Genomic DNA, 17,804 nt, shown 5'->3' with positions numbered 1-17,804 from the left:
TCCAATATGCAGATTTTAAGTACAGCCAATGTATTGTGTCCAAAAGAAACTTTAAACTTTTATACTGAAGTAGTATTTTTAATAAATAATTGTCATTTTATTTATGTAGTTTGGAAAATATATTGAACACAATTTATAGAGTCTGCACACTATAAATTATGTTCACCAGTAGCTTCAGGTACCAATTTCACCTACATTTTCAACAAAATTATGGTCAATTCTTGCTTTTAGAAGATTTTCCTTTAGTTTAAAAGAAAAATAATGAGCTATGATTTTGCTTTTAAATGAGCTCCCATGAATCCTAGAGAATTAGCTTTCTAATGGTACCTTATTCCAGCAAAATTTCCTTTTGCAAGACTGAATTCTAGTCACAAGTTGCTCTGATGTGCTTTGCATGTATCCAGCAAGCAAGAAAACATTCATTCAATTCTGCAGCCTATTCCCTATGACCAGCCAGCTTGCCCCAACAAGGGAGCTGTAATCTGGATGAGTTGTTCTGGCAGTCTGTGTCCTCTAATTCTTTTCCCAGTGCCCCAGTGCACACCCCTGCTGCCCTGATCCCACCAAAAATTCATCCCTTGCACATACACACTGCCTGCAGCCCCTGCTAAATGCCACGTACATGTGGGAATGCAACATGCTACAGGGACCACTTTCCTGTGTGTTTTTTTGTTGCACATTCTCCCACATCCTCATGTGGCTGGAACTGTATCCTTGTAGGATGTTCTAGGATGCCCAGAAGCCATGAATCTCAGTGTTTTAGATGAGAGGACTCACTGCCATACGTGCCACAGCTCTTTGCCAGTACATCTGAAAAAAAAGCTGAACACGGGGATTGGATGGTGTGCACCTCAATCCACCCCTATCATGGAGCTAGGCCATGTCTGAGTTGTCTCACCAAAGCAAAGGGGTAGGAAAGCACCCCTACATTCTTTGGTGTGACACAGCTCATGTGGCCCACTGTAGCCAAAATTTCAGGCCCTCCCTTATTAGAGCTTGAAAGGTGCCATCTCTCCGTCTTGTCAGTTGAGTGAAACCCCAAAGGAACCTTAATGCAAGAGCACATGTGACCATAGGTAGGGTTATGATGACCAGTGTAGTGCTTCAGTGACCAGTGTAGGAAGTCTGGCTCATCTGTTCTTCTCACAGTTGTTTTGTTTGGTCCCAAATTCTTTGTTTCTCTAAAGAAATTATCCATTGCAACTAGTTTTCTTCTCAAGCCACCCTTTGTGCAACTGAGAATTCAAGCAAGATTAGTAAGTTTGTGCATTCATTAGAAACACCACCAAAATGATCAGCACAGGTGCACAGCTTAAAAAAATACATGTATATTGTTACCAATATAGTTTAGAGCCAACACCTGCTACAGAAGGTGTTCTGCCCTACTAGACTTAGATCTGCACTTCCCTTGCACTAAAATGAACAGATGGTGTTGCATCCTTCTAACATTTTGACAGTTACCATTAACAACCCAAGTGTTAAAAACTTTCCAAACTAAACCTTGGATTTCACTTTACTGTTTTGTGGCAAAGTCAATTCAGTGACAAAATTGCAGCCCCTGCAAAGGAGTAAAAGGAAGCTGGAGTATTTCAAACTCATGAGTTAGAAGAAAAGATGGTTTGAATAACTCTTCTGACAAAACAATCTGGGTTTTAAGCAACACAGATTCAAAAGAGAATCTTAAAATCAATGAGCAGCATGCTTTAAGAACTTCCCCAACCACTGTTTTTCTCCTTGCATGAAAATGACTCATTAAAAGGACACATCAAATTGCTTTCCATGTCTCTGAAAGCAAACACCAACACAATTGGAGAATTTGCTAAACTGTTATATTGAATGTGATATATAACAAGAGGGTTAGGAAGCTGCTCCATTTACATGTGGGAGATGATAAAAGAAAAACACAAATGTCGATGTAAGAATAGTCAGGAAATTCCAATTTGCAATTATGCTTTAGTTTTTCTTAGCAGACGTTGCAGTTTGTAAAACAGAAAGAAGCCTAGTTTTGTAGTTCATGCTCCCAATTTTCAATATAATTTTAATGTAAGTGTACAAAATGTTTGGTTTCATGCTTTAGGTTTGTTTAGGTTTTGTTGTAGTATTTTTGCCCTGCATCCTACACAGAGCATTCATGACATTCATCTGTCTCAGCTGGAAAGAGAACCACATTTTTAGGCCCACATATAGACACAAAGTGAGAGTTTATGTTTGTACTTAGTGATTATAGACTGCTAAATGTAGAGACCTCATAGTAAAGAACTCTTTAAAATGAAATGTCATATTAATCAAAGAAAATAACTTCTACCCATCCTTCTGTAGGTAAACCCCTAATAGGGCCAAGTGTCAGAAAACTAAACTGTAAAAAGAAGAAAACAAAAAAGTCTGCCTGTCTCTCCTAAAATCACACATTTCCAAAGGGACAAAGGGAGTTTTTTGGCTGAAAAAGAAGATGTAGTGTACTTGGATTTGGGACATGGGCAGGAGCATGGCAAGCACATCGAAGAGTGCCAGTGCTTGATAGTCAAACGCCATCAGAAAATGCACATCAGCTGCACCCGTGAAGCTTCTCTGTCCTTCAAAAACTGCCATCTAAATCATGTAGCTGAGGATCAAGCTGAGGTTTCACTTTCCCAAGCCAAAAACATTTCCCCTTCAAGCATGCAGAATTCATATAAAATACAGTGTGATTCCTTTGAAAAAGCCACCAAGTATTCATATTGCTCCACAGACTAATAAGATGAATGCCCCTTAGAGTCTTGCCCCACAGACTGTGGAAGGAGACTTCTCCAGTCCTTCCTCTCACCACTTGTCCACTTGGCAACTTTTGTTCCAGTCTGTTGGTCAGTGAAAAGGGAGTGAGCTCACAAGGACTTGAAGACAAATGGAATCAATAGGAAGTCCTGGACGGGTGCCACCCCTTGAAAACATTGAAAGCATGTATTTATGGACATGATTTCACACTCCATTTGGAAGGTGTAAACCTTGTGAGACTCGGGGCAGTTGCTCCTTATTATTATGTCTAGCTGAAAGCAGCAGTTGAATCAATGTTTTAGCAGAAAAGGCTGCTCACTCTGGTAATTAAGGGGACTTGAACAGTTAACCTATCAATAAAAGCTGTGCCACTCAATTTAATAGATCTCATTTTCATAAAGAATTCCGATGGAATACTCTGCATACTATTCTGTTCCAGAAAATAATCTAGCAATACTGCATTAAAAATACATATGTCTTGAAGAAATATTTCATTATAATGACCAATCTGACCCCATTTGATGATATTTTTAGTAATACAATAATACCAGTGAAATTTACAACTTGCCAAGGGAGACATGTTGCTATCAAGATGCATCCCAAATGTGTTCAGCTAGTTCAGCTCAGAGCTTATAGACATGGTAGGCTACCATTCAAGTTGGCAAGGCTCCCATTACAAATATTCCTTCTTTTCAATATCTCTTGCCATCCAAGTCCTACATGATGCATATAATTTGAGCATTCTCCTTAATGAATGACAAATGAAGAGCAATGTCTACAAGGGAGTTTCAGGGGAGGTGTGAGTAGGATCCTGTCTTACACTGAGTGTCTTCAGAGCAGGCAGTGAGAGTGGAGGCCACAATCCAGAGATTCTTGCTGGGAATATGACCAAATAAAGTTTTGGATCTAGCCCAAACAGGGCATAACACCTCTCCAGAGGTCTTTAACTGCCAGCAGGATAAGTGTAGATAAAACTAGAGAAGTTTATGCCTTTTTTGACATTTAAGAATAGTACTGTAGAGCTTGACAAAACAAGCTTTGTATGATTGAAGAGAATGGCATGGCACCATAAATTACCAAAAATAAAATATGTATTGTTATATATTGCTACTATATGTTTTCTACAGTTTGTATATGAGAAAGTATGATTAAAAGTCGATGAGAGACTGTTTATAAATTTTGATTGCTTCATAATTTTAACTCTGAGCAACATTTTTATCATAATTATAGGCTTTCTTAAAGCATTTATGCAGATTGTTTTATTCAAAAGGGGTTTATTCCATATAAACTCCACTCTTTTATCTCTCCATAAAATCAGTGTGTGAATTCCCAGCAACCACAACTTCACTAGACAGTCATCACATTAGTAGCAGAGATATTTTCAAATAAGACAATATTCCTCAGATTTTTCTAAACATTTCCCACTTTCCCAGCCAGTGAGTGTCATGGTGATAAATAGTAATGATAACCCTGAGTACATTTGTTAACACTTTATGTGTCTTTAAAAATATTAGCAAGTTTGTTCTCATAATTCCCCTGTGATGTTCATGTGTGCTATAATAGCCAGTGTATCTGTGGTTCAGTGGAGGCTTGGGAGATTAAGCCAGAGATCTCATGTCTTCAGATCAATGATATGTAAGTCCAGGGATTTGGATGAAGAGCTTATTTCATTTCAGTGACAATTTTGTGTCTAAATATCCTGGAGCCCTACAAATGCTGAGATCTAAAGGACTTACAGGGACCTTAGGCTGTTTCTTAATCGTTATTAGTAACCAGTTGATTGCCCTGTTTCAATGCATGTGAACAGCTTTAGAGAGTTGAAGCACGGCCTGAGTACATGACTCCCATCTCAGATTGGCTCATATCCATATTTGCCTTTGAGAAAAGGGCTCCAGAGAAAACCATCCTCTCTCCTTCCTCCAGGTTTTCTCACAAAGGATATGAGATGTCTATCCCAGCCATAAGCCCAGGATTTCTGCAGTAGCAACAATCAGAGCATTGGGACGCTTTGGTGGAACGTAAGGCAACAAACTTAAGGCATGGTTGGACCTAATGCAACAGAAGAACAATCTAACCCCCTGGGTGAGCCAGGGGCAGTCCTGGTAAAGCAGCAGAAGTGAATCATCCTCACTAGAAGAGGAGCTGAAAGGTTTGGATAGTTTCATAGCAGTCACTGTCTCAGCAAGCTATGCCTCATTGTGATCTACTCATGCCAAAGATATGAGAAGGAGCTTCTCCAGCACTGGAACATATACAAAGTAAACAGAAGAAAATATATACCCTCATTTTGCATATACTGCTGGGGCATCAAATGGAAAATATACTGTCACCTTCCCCAGGAAATACAAATAGATGATGTTAAATATATACAAAATATGTGAAAACATTTCTGCCATTGCCATAAAAATATTATCTTTTCGTACATGTGCTTGGATACCCAGAAAGAAAGTGATTTCTTAAAGCTGTAACATGTTCTGGTGAGTTCATGATAATGATGACAGTCTCTAAACACCTCAATGAGGAGTTCTAAGTTGCCTCAGTCTCTTTGAAGCTAAGCCTGATGCTAAGCCATGCTCCATTTTAAAGCACTACCTTCAACTGTGATGATTTCATCAAATGACTGGATTGCATTGCAGTGGAATAACCTAATCTTCACTCCATACTTTGTACTCATAAGCCTCTTGAAAAACTGTTTTGCACTTTGGTTTTGGAATATAAATTCTGCACTTGGATGGTGTGGTCTCAACTTCAGACCCTACTGAAAGGGGAAACAAATCTAAGACCTAATCACTTCCCCTCAAAAAAAAAAAAAAAAAAAAAAAAAATCATACTGAGAAAACAATTCAATTACTGTCTACTCCTCTAAAATTCAATGACAGAAGCAACAGAAACAATTAGATTTCCCCTGTTGATTTTTATAGCTTGCATGTTACAGAAGTCATAACTTCCCACTGATTTCACTCCAGTATGGATCAGGCATCATTCCACAGCAATCACAGGAACCAAACCCATGGGAGACACAATTTTTGTGAACTTTGTTTTTCCTGTCTACAACACAAACCTCATTTAATTCTTAAAAACTAAAATTAGAATTATCTTTATTTACATTTCTAATGTCATTTTAGTAATTTCCCACCTCTATCATTTGAATTTGTTCAATGATATTTCCACCTTGAAAACATGCTAATATTAACATTTGAAGCCATGGAGTAAATACAAGTTGAGTGCCTGGATTTCCCATGACACTGCTGTTGGAGAGGGTGCTGATCTGTATTCCAGAGCAATTGTAGGACAGACAGGTTGTCACTGGACTTAATTTCAAGACTTGATAAAACTGCTGCATTTAGGAAAAAATACTTAGCTGTGTCAATTATATTTTGACTTCTGAGGCTTGCAACTATTACATGGCAGAATGTTGAAAAAGAGACAGCTGTGTCTATGATGGAAAGTACTCATATAAGTATATTGGTTAAAAAAGCAAACACATTAGAGGTAACAGAATGTCCATTTTTAAGCAGCAAAAGAAGATTTTTAGTATCTATCAAGGATGACAATAATTTTTTTTCCAGATTTGCTGGTCACTTACTTGTTTGAAAATAAGGGTCGCATTCTGCCATAGCCTTTCTTTGCAGGTAAATAGGCTGGATAATAGCTACAGACATTTTTCTGCATGTGGAAATTGAATAAAGACAATTCAGGCTCCTCTCTGGAGCCAGGGACCAGCTGCAGAGCCAGCCACACTGCCCATCGAAGTTGCAGCTACAATTGATTTAAAATAATTCAGTGGCAATTATTCCAGAATAAAACCTCATTTCTTCTTTGGCGAAGTGATCTGGTGCTAGGCTGTAGTTAGTGTTGTCAAGTGTTAGTGCAAGAGCCTTACCTCGGGGCTAGTGCTCGGAGCCCGAGGAGTCCCCAGTGCCCTCAGCGTGGGGCACTCCAGGCAAACCACTGGGGGGGTTTTATAATATTTTTTTAAATTTGGGGTTTCTGAAGCAGCAACTTTCAGGTTAGACCCAGCAACAGAGTGTGTACTGTACTGACCCAAGAGCCCTGGTAGGGGCTAGGAAGGCTTCGAGCCCCTCTCCGACAGCCCGGGGATGCGAAGTGCAGCCCCGCAGCTGCGGCCGGGGCCGCTGCCCGCAGAGCGGGGACACGCCCGGGGCTGCGGACATCCCCTTGTGCCCGCGCTTCCCCCGCACCTGGGCAGGATTAGCCCGTCTCAGGCATTCATGGCCGTTCTGCAAACCAAGTGTCGAAAGCTCCCGCAAAGCAACAAACAAAAACCTGCAAAGGGGAAAAGGCTGTAATCAAGCAGCAGAGCTTTGGGGATTTGGAGACGAGCGTGGAGTTCGGATCAAATGGGATTTAACTGTAAACAGCGGTAACTGCATATGATCAATAATCACCCCGTGGGCATTCCTCTAGTCATTTAACATCAGCTAGGACAGTGCAAATATTGCAAGTGAGTACTCGACAAGGAAATCAGCTGAGCATGTTTAAACTGTAGTTAATTATTAATATGAACAATTCTTTTCAATTAAATGTTTCGTTTAATCCCCTCACATCGACTTGTCTAGGAAGCTACATGTCTAGCTTTCAAAATGATAATGTAGGTGCAGACTTATTCTGAGGAATTTGATATAATCCATATAATATCATTCGTGCAATGAATTATCATTTTTACTCTTCTCTTTGTCCTAACCAATTGAGGCAACGAACACTTTTTGTGTAAATACTTATGACAGTTTTTAGATGCTAAAAGTAATTTTGTCAGGAAGGTCCCTCAAAGTGCAGGGGAAAACCACATCTCGGTGAACCTACAAGTCCTGGAAATGTGAGTTCAAAAAGAAAAGCAGCTCATGTTTCCAACAATAACTTTCAAATAAATTAATTGTAACTAATATTTTCCTGCTACCGCTCATATCTTGCTAGGTTCTGGGCGGGTGCCCTCCAACCTTTGCAGTGGGTCTGGCCACCTCATTGCATGGTCCGTCGTTCACCCTACGGAGTCTGTGCTTCTGCAGCTGCCTGCTCCCTGCATCTGCGGTCTTACCTTCCCCTGCCGCCTTCTCCTAAATCAAATCCCTCGGGTCCCGCTGTAGAAAACAGTCCCTGAAACCTCTGAACCTGTAAAGCCCTTCCTCCCTCCCTTCCTCCCTTCCTTCCTCCCTCCCTTCCTCCCTTCCTTCCTCCCTTCCTTCCTCCCTCCCTTCCTCCCTTCCTTCCTCCCTTCCTCCTTTCCTCCCTCCCTCCCTTCCTTCCTCCTTTCCTCCCTCCCTCCCTTCCTCCCTCCCTCCCTTCCTCCCTTCCTTCCTTCCTTCCTTCCTTCCTTCCTTCCTTCCTTCCTTCCTTCCTTCCTTCCTTCCTTCCTTCCTTCCTTCTTTCCTTCCTTCCTTCTTTCCTTCCTTCCTTCCTTCCTTCCTTCCTTCCTTCCTTCCTTCCTTCCTTCCTTCCTTCCTTCCTTCCTTCCTTCCTTCCTTCCCCTTCATATTTGGAGGAGTGATGACAAGTTTAATGAATTGAGAGCCTTGGTTTCTCCATACACACGGCAATCAGACCTTTTCAACAAGCCATCATGTATGTCCTTAATTTCAACTTTCTCAACCACTGTTCTCATATTCCACTGTTTGAAATGTAGGAAGATTTAGCATAATTTGGAGGTCAGATTTCTAAATAAGCCTGCTTTAAATAACAAGCCCACACGGGAGATTGTCAGTATCTTTATTTTGTATACAGTTTACATACTAGCACCGCTTTTTAAAACCCTATATGTGGGTTAAAACTCAATTTTACAACCCCCATTTATATGAGATGTAGGTTTGACATCTGTTTGCCAGAGTGTTTTGCACTTAGCCTAACACCCACTATTAAATGACAAAATTGTGGCAGGCTGTCAAAGCCAGCTGACTGACAGCTGCTCTACTTTACAAAAAAAGCCCCATTCAAATATTTGCAGGGTTGAAGCTTTCTGTAACGCTGTCGCCATTCTCCCCGTTATTTAGCATGTAAAATATAAGTCAAAGTTTTAAAGCTGCTTTCCAAAATGTTACCATTTTTCCATATAAAAAGAGCGAGCGGTGGCTGCTGGCGGGGATCCAGCACCAAACGCATTGGGTGGATATTTCGCCGGGTCCCCGCGTTCCTCCTATCTGCACAAACCCGATAAAACTGTCATTTAGCAGCGTTTCTTAATATTGCAGCTAATTAGAGCCGGCGTGTTATTGAAGTGAGAGCAAAAATCCACTTAAAAGAGAGGGGAGGGAGGGGGGTGGAAAAAGAAGGGAGGGGAATTTTCCGTGCAGGCAGAGGTACGCAGCCGGGCACGGCTCACAGAGAGACCCCCCGGGAAAAGGGACGGGATCTGGGGAGGGGACATCGAGAGCATCCCGGCACTCCCGCATCAGTCGTCCCCCGCTTTTTGCCCTCACCTGCAGGGTCCCTCTGGGCAGCTCTAGAAGGACGTGCAAGGATCGGCTCTAGCGGAGGGCGAGCGCTGAGCCTTGGCCGAGATGTCTCTCACTTCTAGCGCCACGGATGAGGATGTAACATTTAATTCAGGTCGCTAATACACGCCCGTCCGTTGCCCTGTTCCCCCTCCGAGCGTCAATACGAGTCTATAAAGGGCAACAGTGGTCTAAACTTAAAAGCAATCTGCTTTTTATTCCAACATCTCTAATGATTGTATGTAACTGAGCACCTCAAAATAGCTGACGAGGTAATCCCTGAATGCTAAGGTGTCTTTGCAGCAATTGCTGGGGTTTAATTGAAACTCGGGCACTTCCCGCAGCTTTTGCGAGAAAAGCAAGGCTCCGGCTGGCAAACGAATCGGAGGTTAATGGTGGGGGTGGGGGGGTGTATGTATTAGTTTATTTTTTGAATGAGGACTAGACCCACCCCCTAATAAGAGAAGGAGAAAGTCCGGCCGTAGGAAGACGGCTGCCCGCGGTGTCCGTTCCCAGGGCTCCGGCCCCGGCTCCGTTGGTCCCCCCGCAGGGTTCAACCCCGGCAGCCACGACCTGCCTGGATGCTAAAGCCGGCTCCGCGGGCGGCCAAAGCCATCCCTCTATTCCCCTCCTCCCTCCCTCCCTCCCCGCCGCACATCCTCGGCACAGACGGGCAGGCACACGCCCGCACAGCCGGAGAAGAACGGAAAATGGGGCACTCTCAGCTTTACCTGAAAACCTTTAGCTGACTCGTGTCCATTTTAATAACCTCTATCGACTTCCTTTCCTAGAGCGGTTGTCATATTGGCAAAAGGGACTGGAAAAGAGTGTTTTAGGAAGGGAAGAAAAAAATGCAAGGAAAAAAAACTAACGGCGCTGTCTAGGAAAGGGGAGGTGATGGCAATGAGCGGTACAGGGCGGAGGAAAAGCGGACCCTCCGCAGCGATCCTGAGCGGAGAGAGGGAGGTTGACAAAGCCCAGCTCCATCCCGAGGGAAGGCCGGGAGAGGGGGAGCGAGAGGGCGGAGGGGGACTCTGAGCTTCCCTGTGAAATCCAAGTTTATTGTCAACAAAGGAGGGTCTGGCCGGGCGCGGAGCCTCCGCTGTCCCGAGCTGTCGGAGGCAGAGTACGGCGGGGGGGCGCGGGAGCGGGGTCCCTGGGCGGCCGGGAACCTCCAGGATACGGCGGCCAGGGCAGAAGCAGGGTCCCGGGCGGCCGAGGCAGACGCGGTGAGGGTCAGGAGGAGGCGCGGGGAGCCCCGCGACTCCACACAGGTGTGGGAAGGAGCACCTAGGGGTGGCTCTACCCTTCCGGGAGGCAGTTCTCCCGGAGAAAGGGGCAGGGGACAGTGGCCCAGCAGGAGCGGAGAGGCAGAAATGAGGAGAAAGTGCGTGTGCGAAAAGGAAAGGGGAAGAGAAAGAGGACGAAGGCTCCGGGCTCCACCTCCCCGCTCGGTGCGGCGCTCCAGCTGCTCTCAAACCAACTGCTCAATTCTATTCACTGCCGCGACGGAACAAAAAAGTGGCTATTTATTAGAATACTTGTTTGGTATTGTTCAGTGCCACACAAAAGGCGTTTCATTATGTTGGGGTGGGGAGAAAAGCCCCTCTCCTTTTTTTATTCCCTTTCCTTTTCTTTTTTTTTTTTCTTTTCTCTGCAGACCGAAACAATAACTTGAAATTGTCTTTAAAGTCTTTTCTATCAATAATAAATTTCATTTTCTTCTCTGTCTCCCGCTCTCCCTCTCTCCCCCTCTCCTGTGCGGTGTGTATGTGTGTGCGTGCGCGTGTGTGTGTGAGGGGGAGAGAGAGAGCGAGTGAGCGAGAGAGCGCGGATGGTGAGTGTGCGTGTGTCGCCGGGCACTCGTGGCTCGGGCACAGCCGCCTGGGAGCTGCGGCTGGGCGAGGGGCGAGGAGGAGACCGCCGGCTCCGTGTCGCGCTGCCCTGCACCTGCGGGCACGGCCGGAGGAAGGTGTGAGCTAGGCTAGAGCAGAGGGGGAAAAAAAGCCAAACAAAAAAAAAGTAATAATAATAAGGCTGCCCCTTCAGATGATATGTTGGGAGGAGGCTGGAGCTGGAAGAGCAACTGTAAGTGTGCCTCTAACTTTTGAGGGGGTCTTCACCCTGTCTTGGGAATGGAGGAGGGGAAGCCGGCGAGGGGAGGGCTTCCAAGTTACTTTTGCTTCGAGGAGGGAAGAGCCGGTTGCAGTCACTGGGTTATCGGCTGTGGCACGGATTTGGGGGGGTGCGGTGTGGTGTGACAGCGTTTTGGGCTGCCCCTCTCCGCCTTCTGGGGAAGACGCCTCACTGGGTTTTGAGGCGGGGGGGGGAAGCGGCGGCCGGGCAGGGGCAGGGGGCTGCGAGAGGGCTGGGGCGGGGAGGACGCCGGGGGCGGCGGCGCTGCCTCCCGAGCGCGCAGCGCCCGCTCCGCTTACACGTTCCAAAATTAACATGTCGGTGCGCGGGTGCCATTTAGTGAAAGGTGTCTTGGGCGAAGAATCAATTTCGCTGTGACTGACCGGCGGGCTTGGCTGTATTAATACTGCCAAAAAAGGGGGAAATCAATAGGCAGAGCATCCCTCAGCTATTACAACTAATGCCTGCTTAATCTCTCCCCCTGGGAGAGAGAATCCACATGGGCTCCCAGTACTGCTACTGCGGCCGGGCTGAGCTCGCCTCGATCTTCCCAAGGAAAGGCGATCCGGTTCCCTGTGAAAGTGACAGCTGCCGGGACCTCTCGACAGGAAGGTTGTGCCCAGCCTCCCGAAGCCAGTCGCAGCCCGGAGGTTAACGCTATCTGACGTGGTCCCACCCAGGGTCTTACTCTCCCTCCCCAGCTCCCAAGTGGCTGTAGAGTTTCTCACTATTGCTATAAAGTATTGGGATATTAAAAAAGGTGAAATGGATTTTCCCTCTCATAATTGAGGACGGTATTTGAGGTCGATCAACAGGCAGTGCAGCAAGGTTGTACATCTATCGATCAGGGAGGGGACGCGTTTTGGCTGAATCTCTTTTCAGAAACAGGTGTTTAAACATGATAGCGGCTCCAGTCAATTAACCCATTAAAACCCCGTTTTACTGCATTGATTCCGCAGGCTGCCATAAAAGGTTATGTTTTGAAAACCTCTTTGTTAAGGGGATGGATGGATGGATGGATGGATGGATGGATGGATGGATGGATGGATGGGGATAGGGAGAGTGGTTGCAAATTGTCCCCAAACGCACAGTATCGAGCAGGCAGTGAGTTGCCGAACTACCATTTCTTCCCAACAAGCCAGGCTGCCCCAGCGTCTCAGCGCGCCCTGTCTTCACCCGCCGCTGCTGGTCGCGGCTCCATGAAGGGGCAGAACGGCCTCTGCGGGCCCGGGGGGCTGACACCATCCCCTCCCCGCCGTGGGCCGCCCGATTGCGCTGACCCTGCGGCAAAAATATGCACATCCACCTTGAGAAAAGCATCTCCCGTGAGGGCTGCACTTCCCACCCGGGGAGGAGGGGTCCGGCCGGGGGCGGGGGATACCGCCCTGCACCGGCTGCGGGCTGGGTCAGGCTGTGGGTGCAGCTAAACTGTAGCCCCAGCTATTTCCAAGTGCTGCTATTCCTAAAACAGGACAGTCTATGAACAACCCCATCCTCTCCGCTCCATCACCTTTTTCAGGTTTGCCGGTCTTTGCTGTAAATTACATATTTGCTGAAGGTGTCAGTAGCGGTTTGTTTACTATCCCGCTTTACTATGGCTACTAAGGACAGTGTGAAGTAACAGTCAGTAATTTGCTGAAAAACAGATGACAAACACCCCTTTTCCAGAAGGCAAATAAAGACGGGATCCAAACACAGACCAAGTAACCGGTATCTCCCTTTGGTGGGAAAGAAACTGGGTTTTTCTCTTCCATTCACTGGGGTTCGCTATCTGCCTTCCCATGGCCAGAATTCTGCACTGGATGGAGCAAGAGGATCATGTATTTCCTCTGGGTGCCTTTAATTTACAGACCAGAGGTCTGAGATTATTTAGATATTTCTAGTTTTGTCCTTGTTTGCTGTTTTCCTAAGTAGGCACTGAATGCGCGACCGAAAAGGTTTGAAACCGTGTCAAAGTGATGTTTTAATCTCATTGAAAGGTGTATTAAAAGAGAAGATGTAATTTGTGTGGGATGTTTCGATGAAAGGAGAGATTGGAGTGGATGATACTTTTGCTCTCCTGTGAACCTCATGTCATGTTTATATTGAAGCCTGTGTAGCTAATCTAATTTGCAGTAACAGGATGACCTGCAAGAAAGAAGCTTCTATATTATTTAGGGTTTTTTCTTTCCTCATTTATTTTTTTACACAAATTCATTCTGACTTTCCCTGAATGATCCTTTGCATTTTGGGGATAACTGACGAGGATGCAAGCTAGAAATACTACCTTTATGGTGTTCTGAGCGACGCACCGCAGACATAACTATCCAGGTTGTCCTGCTGTAAATGGGATGCCGCATTTGCGCTTGAGAAGCTCTTTTTCCGTGACTGACATTTCAGCAGCGCAATTTTAAAGATTAACTACGTAATAATTCCTCATGTCGTTCTAGTCCGACAGACTCGCCACCGCCACAATTCTTCCTTTTCATTTACAAGTTTACAGTTACAAAACTAAACTATTTTAAAATATTTTTCTCCTGGTTGAAAGTAAATTGCTGGGTATGCTTTCTGTTCGGGTGGTTTTTTTGGTTTTTGATGTGAAGTATTTTTGACTAAAGGACCCCTCCATAACTCGACTGTAAAAAGTAAATGGTCAGGCTATGCTTTTAGGTAGAAACCCCAAACCGTGAAAAATAGGGTAGTGCAAACCCTCATCTCCCGCGAGATGCTGTGCCATCTGATCAGCACATATTCCCCGTGTGTGCCTTAGTAATAACAATTTTTAAAGAAATTTTGAAATTTGAACAGACTTGAAAAGTACAACTTTTGTGTAATGTTAGAAGGTGCATTCAGCCTGTTAATCATAGAGAGTGGTGTCATTGGAATGTTATCAATGACTTATTCAATTTCACTGTAATTACTAACAAAATTAGACAAGGATGGATCACAATACAGGATATTTTTCTTTAAGAACAATATTGTGCTGGAAGTCGAGCTGATGCGTAGCATAAACAAACATTTTAGAAAATGTTCCTGCTGACAAAACTTCGTAAAGACACGATTCTGGTTTTTCTACCGACACGAAAGTCCCACCGGGGGAAGGATCGGGGCCGTTCCAAGGAGAAGAGACACGCAGAATGTCCTGCCGGGAAAAGGAGGGGGGAAGAAAATCTCTGCTTAGGCGCGGTCTGACCGTCCCGCCGTCCCACCGAGGCGTGCCGCGCCTCTCCCGTGGCAGTGCCGGACACCCCGGCTCACCCGCCCGCCGGGACCCGCTGTCGCACTGGGGCAGCCGTCGGCTGCTGCGGAGATCAGACGTGCGGGAGATCGATACTACTTCTTTTAGGTGCAACGGAGACATAAAGCTTATTTTCAAAGCCAGTAAAAACTAGAAAGGAAGGAGAGAAAATAGAAAGGCTGGGATACACAAACTCTTCGGGAAGGGGCAATTTATCGACACTGTGGAGAGAGCGGTGATGCAGAATTCCTTTAGAAAAGTGGTTTCAGCCGCCTTTTATCTGACACAATAAATACATAAATAAATGGCAGTACATGGAGCAGCAACCTGCCCTCCGACCGCTTTGATTTTGCCCGGAGCGGGCTGGCCCTGAGCACACCCCCGTGCTCCGTGTCGCGCCTCCTGCCCAGCACCCGCGGCCCGCAGGGCGGGCAGCTCCCGGCAGCCGAGCCGAGCCCGCCCGGCTGTGCAGGGCAGCTGCCTGCTCTCATTAGGACTTCAGAAACCTTTCGGCCCCGTCCCGTACCACCCTCGGCGTTCCCCCGCCGTGCTCCGACTTTGCCCAGGGGCACCCCCGCAGGATAGTCTCAGTGCTGGTGGCCCTGTTGCCCCCTACCCGCGTGCTCCCAGCGTGGCGGTGGGCGACACGTTGGATGGGGTGGAGACAGAGGGAAAGCGGCCTGTGAGCCGCTGACCCCCGCCCAAGCCGCTCCGGGGAGCCGCAGCGGGTCCCGCAGCGGGGCCACCTCTCGGGTCCCGCCGGTGTCGCAGCAGTCCGGGCAGTCTGGGAGCGGCGGCCGGGAGTGGGGCGCGCCGAGGAGGCGGCAGGACAGCCCTTACTCTCCTCACGCATCCAGTTGGTTGGCACGGCTCTCCTGGGCGAAGGGGGGAGACATTTCTCGTCAGGGAATTTTAGCCCTTTCCCCCCCCCCCCCCCCCCCCCTTTTCTTTTTCTCCCTTCCCTTTCATTCATAAACCTGGTGGCTATAGACGCAGCTTGAATATTGACGTCTCTTCCCCCAACTGCTCCTCCGTTAACCCAATTACAGAATTCATCAAGAACTGTGTTGAATTATCTCTTTCCATACAGTATCAGCATTAGCCTAATTAAAAGCTATAATGTCTGATATAATGATTAAATCGTTAGCTCTGCTGTAGGGAAGCAATATTTTGTTTTCCCTTCAATTAGAAGCTGATTGAGGTTTTCAGAGCAGGTCAGCTGTGAAATTTGAATTATATGTGTGAGTACCGTTCACAGGGTGAGCCCCTACTCGAAAGCTCCAGAGATTCTCCATACGCTTTTACCCAGCAAGCTGAGAAAAGACAACAAAACACAGAGAGAGCTCGTAGCTGATTTGGGACTGGTGCTGTAGGATGGCACAGAACAGTTGTTAACGCTGCAAAAGAAAGCGGGACTTTATTCAGCCACCCTGTTTCCGACCGTTCCATCTCAACCGGGTAGCAAGCCGGTCACGTTGAAAGCTGTGATCCCCGAGTCACCAAGTCACTGAGGCAGGAAAATGCTTCTTCTCTCTCCTTTGCCTGCCCTTTCTGCTCCCTCCCAATTTGCTCACTTTCGCCCAACAACGGCACCCCAGTAGTGAGGGAGTGTTTTGCATTTCCTTCTGGATATTGGGTTTTGGAGTGAAGTGCCAGAGGAACTGCAAGCGATCCCGCTCCCTCCCCGCCTCACGTTTCAGACAGGGCTGGCGAGGGGTCAGGCGTCAGGCAGCCCTGACGAGCATCTCCCCACGGCATCGCCTCGGCGCGGGCTGCCGCTGGCCGGCCCCGACCCGGGCCGAGGGAGGCACGGCGGCAGCCAGCAGACGGCGATCGTCGCCTGCTCCGGGGCGCCCGGCTCGGCCCCGCTGCCCCTCCTCGTCTGCGGGGGCACAGAGGGCACCACGTCGGCCGGGCCCGCGGAGGGCGACCCCCGCCCGAGGGGCGGCCCTCCCGGCGCAGCCGGTGCGGGGAGAGGCACGGCCCGCCGAGGCGCGCCCCGCCTCGCAGCGCGGAGGTGGCGGGGAGCCGCGGCCGGGGGAGGCACTCATCACTGCGGCCGGCCTGCGAGAACGGCACCTGCCGGTACCGCTCCCTTCCGCGGGCCCGGCGGCCGACACGGGCCGCGCCCGGACCTTTCGCACGCCCCGGTCCTGCTCCCAGTACGCGACCTCCTCTCCTCCCTTCTGACTTCCCTGCAGGGTTTACCCAGCGTACACCACACCCCCGGCCGCCCCCACCTATTCCCTCCACCACCCGACTCCTGGTTCTTTGTAACCCCACTTTCTGCAGGGGAAAGATCTCTTATCTCCGGGCGCAGCCCCGGCCTGCTCTACCCCAGCCCCGCAACCCTGTCAAACGACACTCGCCAAAGTGCTTGACCTCGTTCCTAGTCCCGTGAATCGGGATCTGCACTACCTTTACTACGGAAGAAAAGCCCTTGGCTGCCCCCTCGAACTGGTTTTTACACCTTCCTCCCGCCCGTTCAGTCGGTAGACACCCCCTGGCCGAAGGTGAGCGGGTGCACCTGTGCCAGAGGCACTCACGGCAGCAGCACATCCTCGCTCCCTACTCTCCGTCCGCGTTTCTCCCCGCGCCCGTGTTCGTGTGAGTTCGGCTGCTTCTAGAGGAAGAAAGGGGCATTCTATGTTTATTTTCCGGGGGTCAGGGGAAATGGGGTAAATCCCACACCTGGGAAAAAGTCCAGGAGCGGGTAGGCCCCGGGCGAGTGTGGATTAGCAGTTGCCTCTGCACCACAGCAGGGAAAGTTCAGCCTCTGGCACAGTTTCCCTGAACGTGAGGGGAATGGAACCTGGTGTGTATCCCCAGTTCCCAGGGATAAGGGTGTGTTCCCACGGAGTCCACTGTCTGGCAAGATGCATAGGACTCATCAGGAAAAGATTGCCCCACAGCGATTCGACCCATTTATTTGTCAAGGAGGCCTTTAGGTGCCTTTCTATCAAATTACAGGGGAAAATACCACTAGGGTCTTGGGTGGATAATTTGCAAGCCATGCCGTCTTATCTTGCAGTCTTTACTCCTCATACCTTCATTTGTCCATCCAAGTGGAAATGTGCCTTTCTGCAGTAACCTTCTCCCCCCTCTCCCTCCCCTCCTGTCCCAACCACTTGTATTTTTAATACATAATTTAGCAATCACAAGGGCCTTCCTTGTTTTGCCATGGCAAATATGGCAACTTAAGGAACTATCAGCTGGAGAAGCACGCGTCCGTTCCTGCACCGTGTCCCTTGCCC

At 47.7% G+C, this 17,804-nt stretch overlaps 1 protein-coding gene and 1 long non-coding RNA gene across 4 annotated transcripts in view; one reads left to right on the top strand and one right to left on the bottom strand.

The window, feature by feature from the left end:
• Window positions 1-17,804, top strand: part of LOC144245949 (uncharacterized) — a 413,344-nt gene that overhangs the window by 349,591 nt on the left and 45,949 nt on the right. The window contains exon 1 of one of the 2 annotated variants that reach the window (XR_014956321.1): window positions 11,047-11,285. The exons of the other annotated variant lie outside the window; for it this stretch is intronic. This is a non-coding gene — a long non-coding RNA (uncharacterized LOC144245949). Of the gene's footprint in view, window positions 1-11,046; window positions 11,286-17,804 lie in introns of those variants that run through there. 2 annotated transcript variants of the gene reach the window in all.
• LOC146768776 (uncharacterized) lies at window positions 12,602-15,538 on the bottom strand. 2 transcript variants are annotated; one of them, XM_085583660.1, is made up of 3 exons: window positions 15,167-15,538; window positions 14,571-14,700; window positions 12,602-14,454 (listed from the first exon to the last, which is right to left on the bottom strand). In XM_085583660.1, the coding sequence occupies exons 1-3, from the start codon at window positions 15,521-15,523 to the stop codon at window positions 14,333-14,335; spliced, it is 609 nt and encodes a 202-aa protein (XP_085439786.1). In that variant the 5' UTR covers window positions 15,524-15,538; the 3' UTR covers window positions 12,602-14,332. The 2 variants fall into 2 exon arrangements, with proteins under 2 accessions (XP_085439786.1, XP_085439780.1); XM_085583654.1 differs by having other exon boundaries at window positions 12,606-14,700.

The sequence above is a fragment of the Lonchura striata genome, chromosome 1 (assembly GCF_050655825.1).
Source record: "Lonchura striata isolate lonStrDom1 chromosome 1, ASM5065582v1, whole genome shotgun sequence".
Taxonomy (NCBI): Eukaryota; Metazoa; Chordata; class Aves; order Passeriformes; family Estrildidae; genus Lonchura; species Lonchura striata.
Note: the sequence above shows the minus strand (reverse complement) of the source record. Positions and strands in the feature narration are given on the sequence as shown.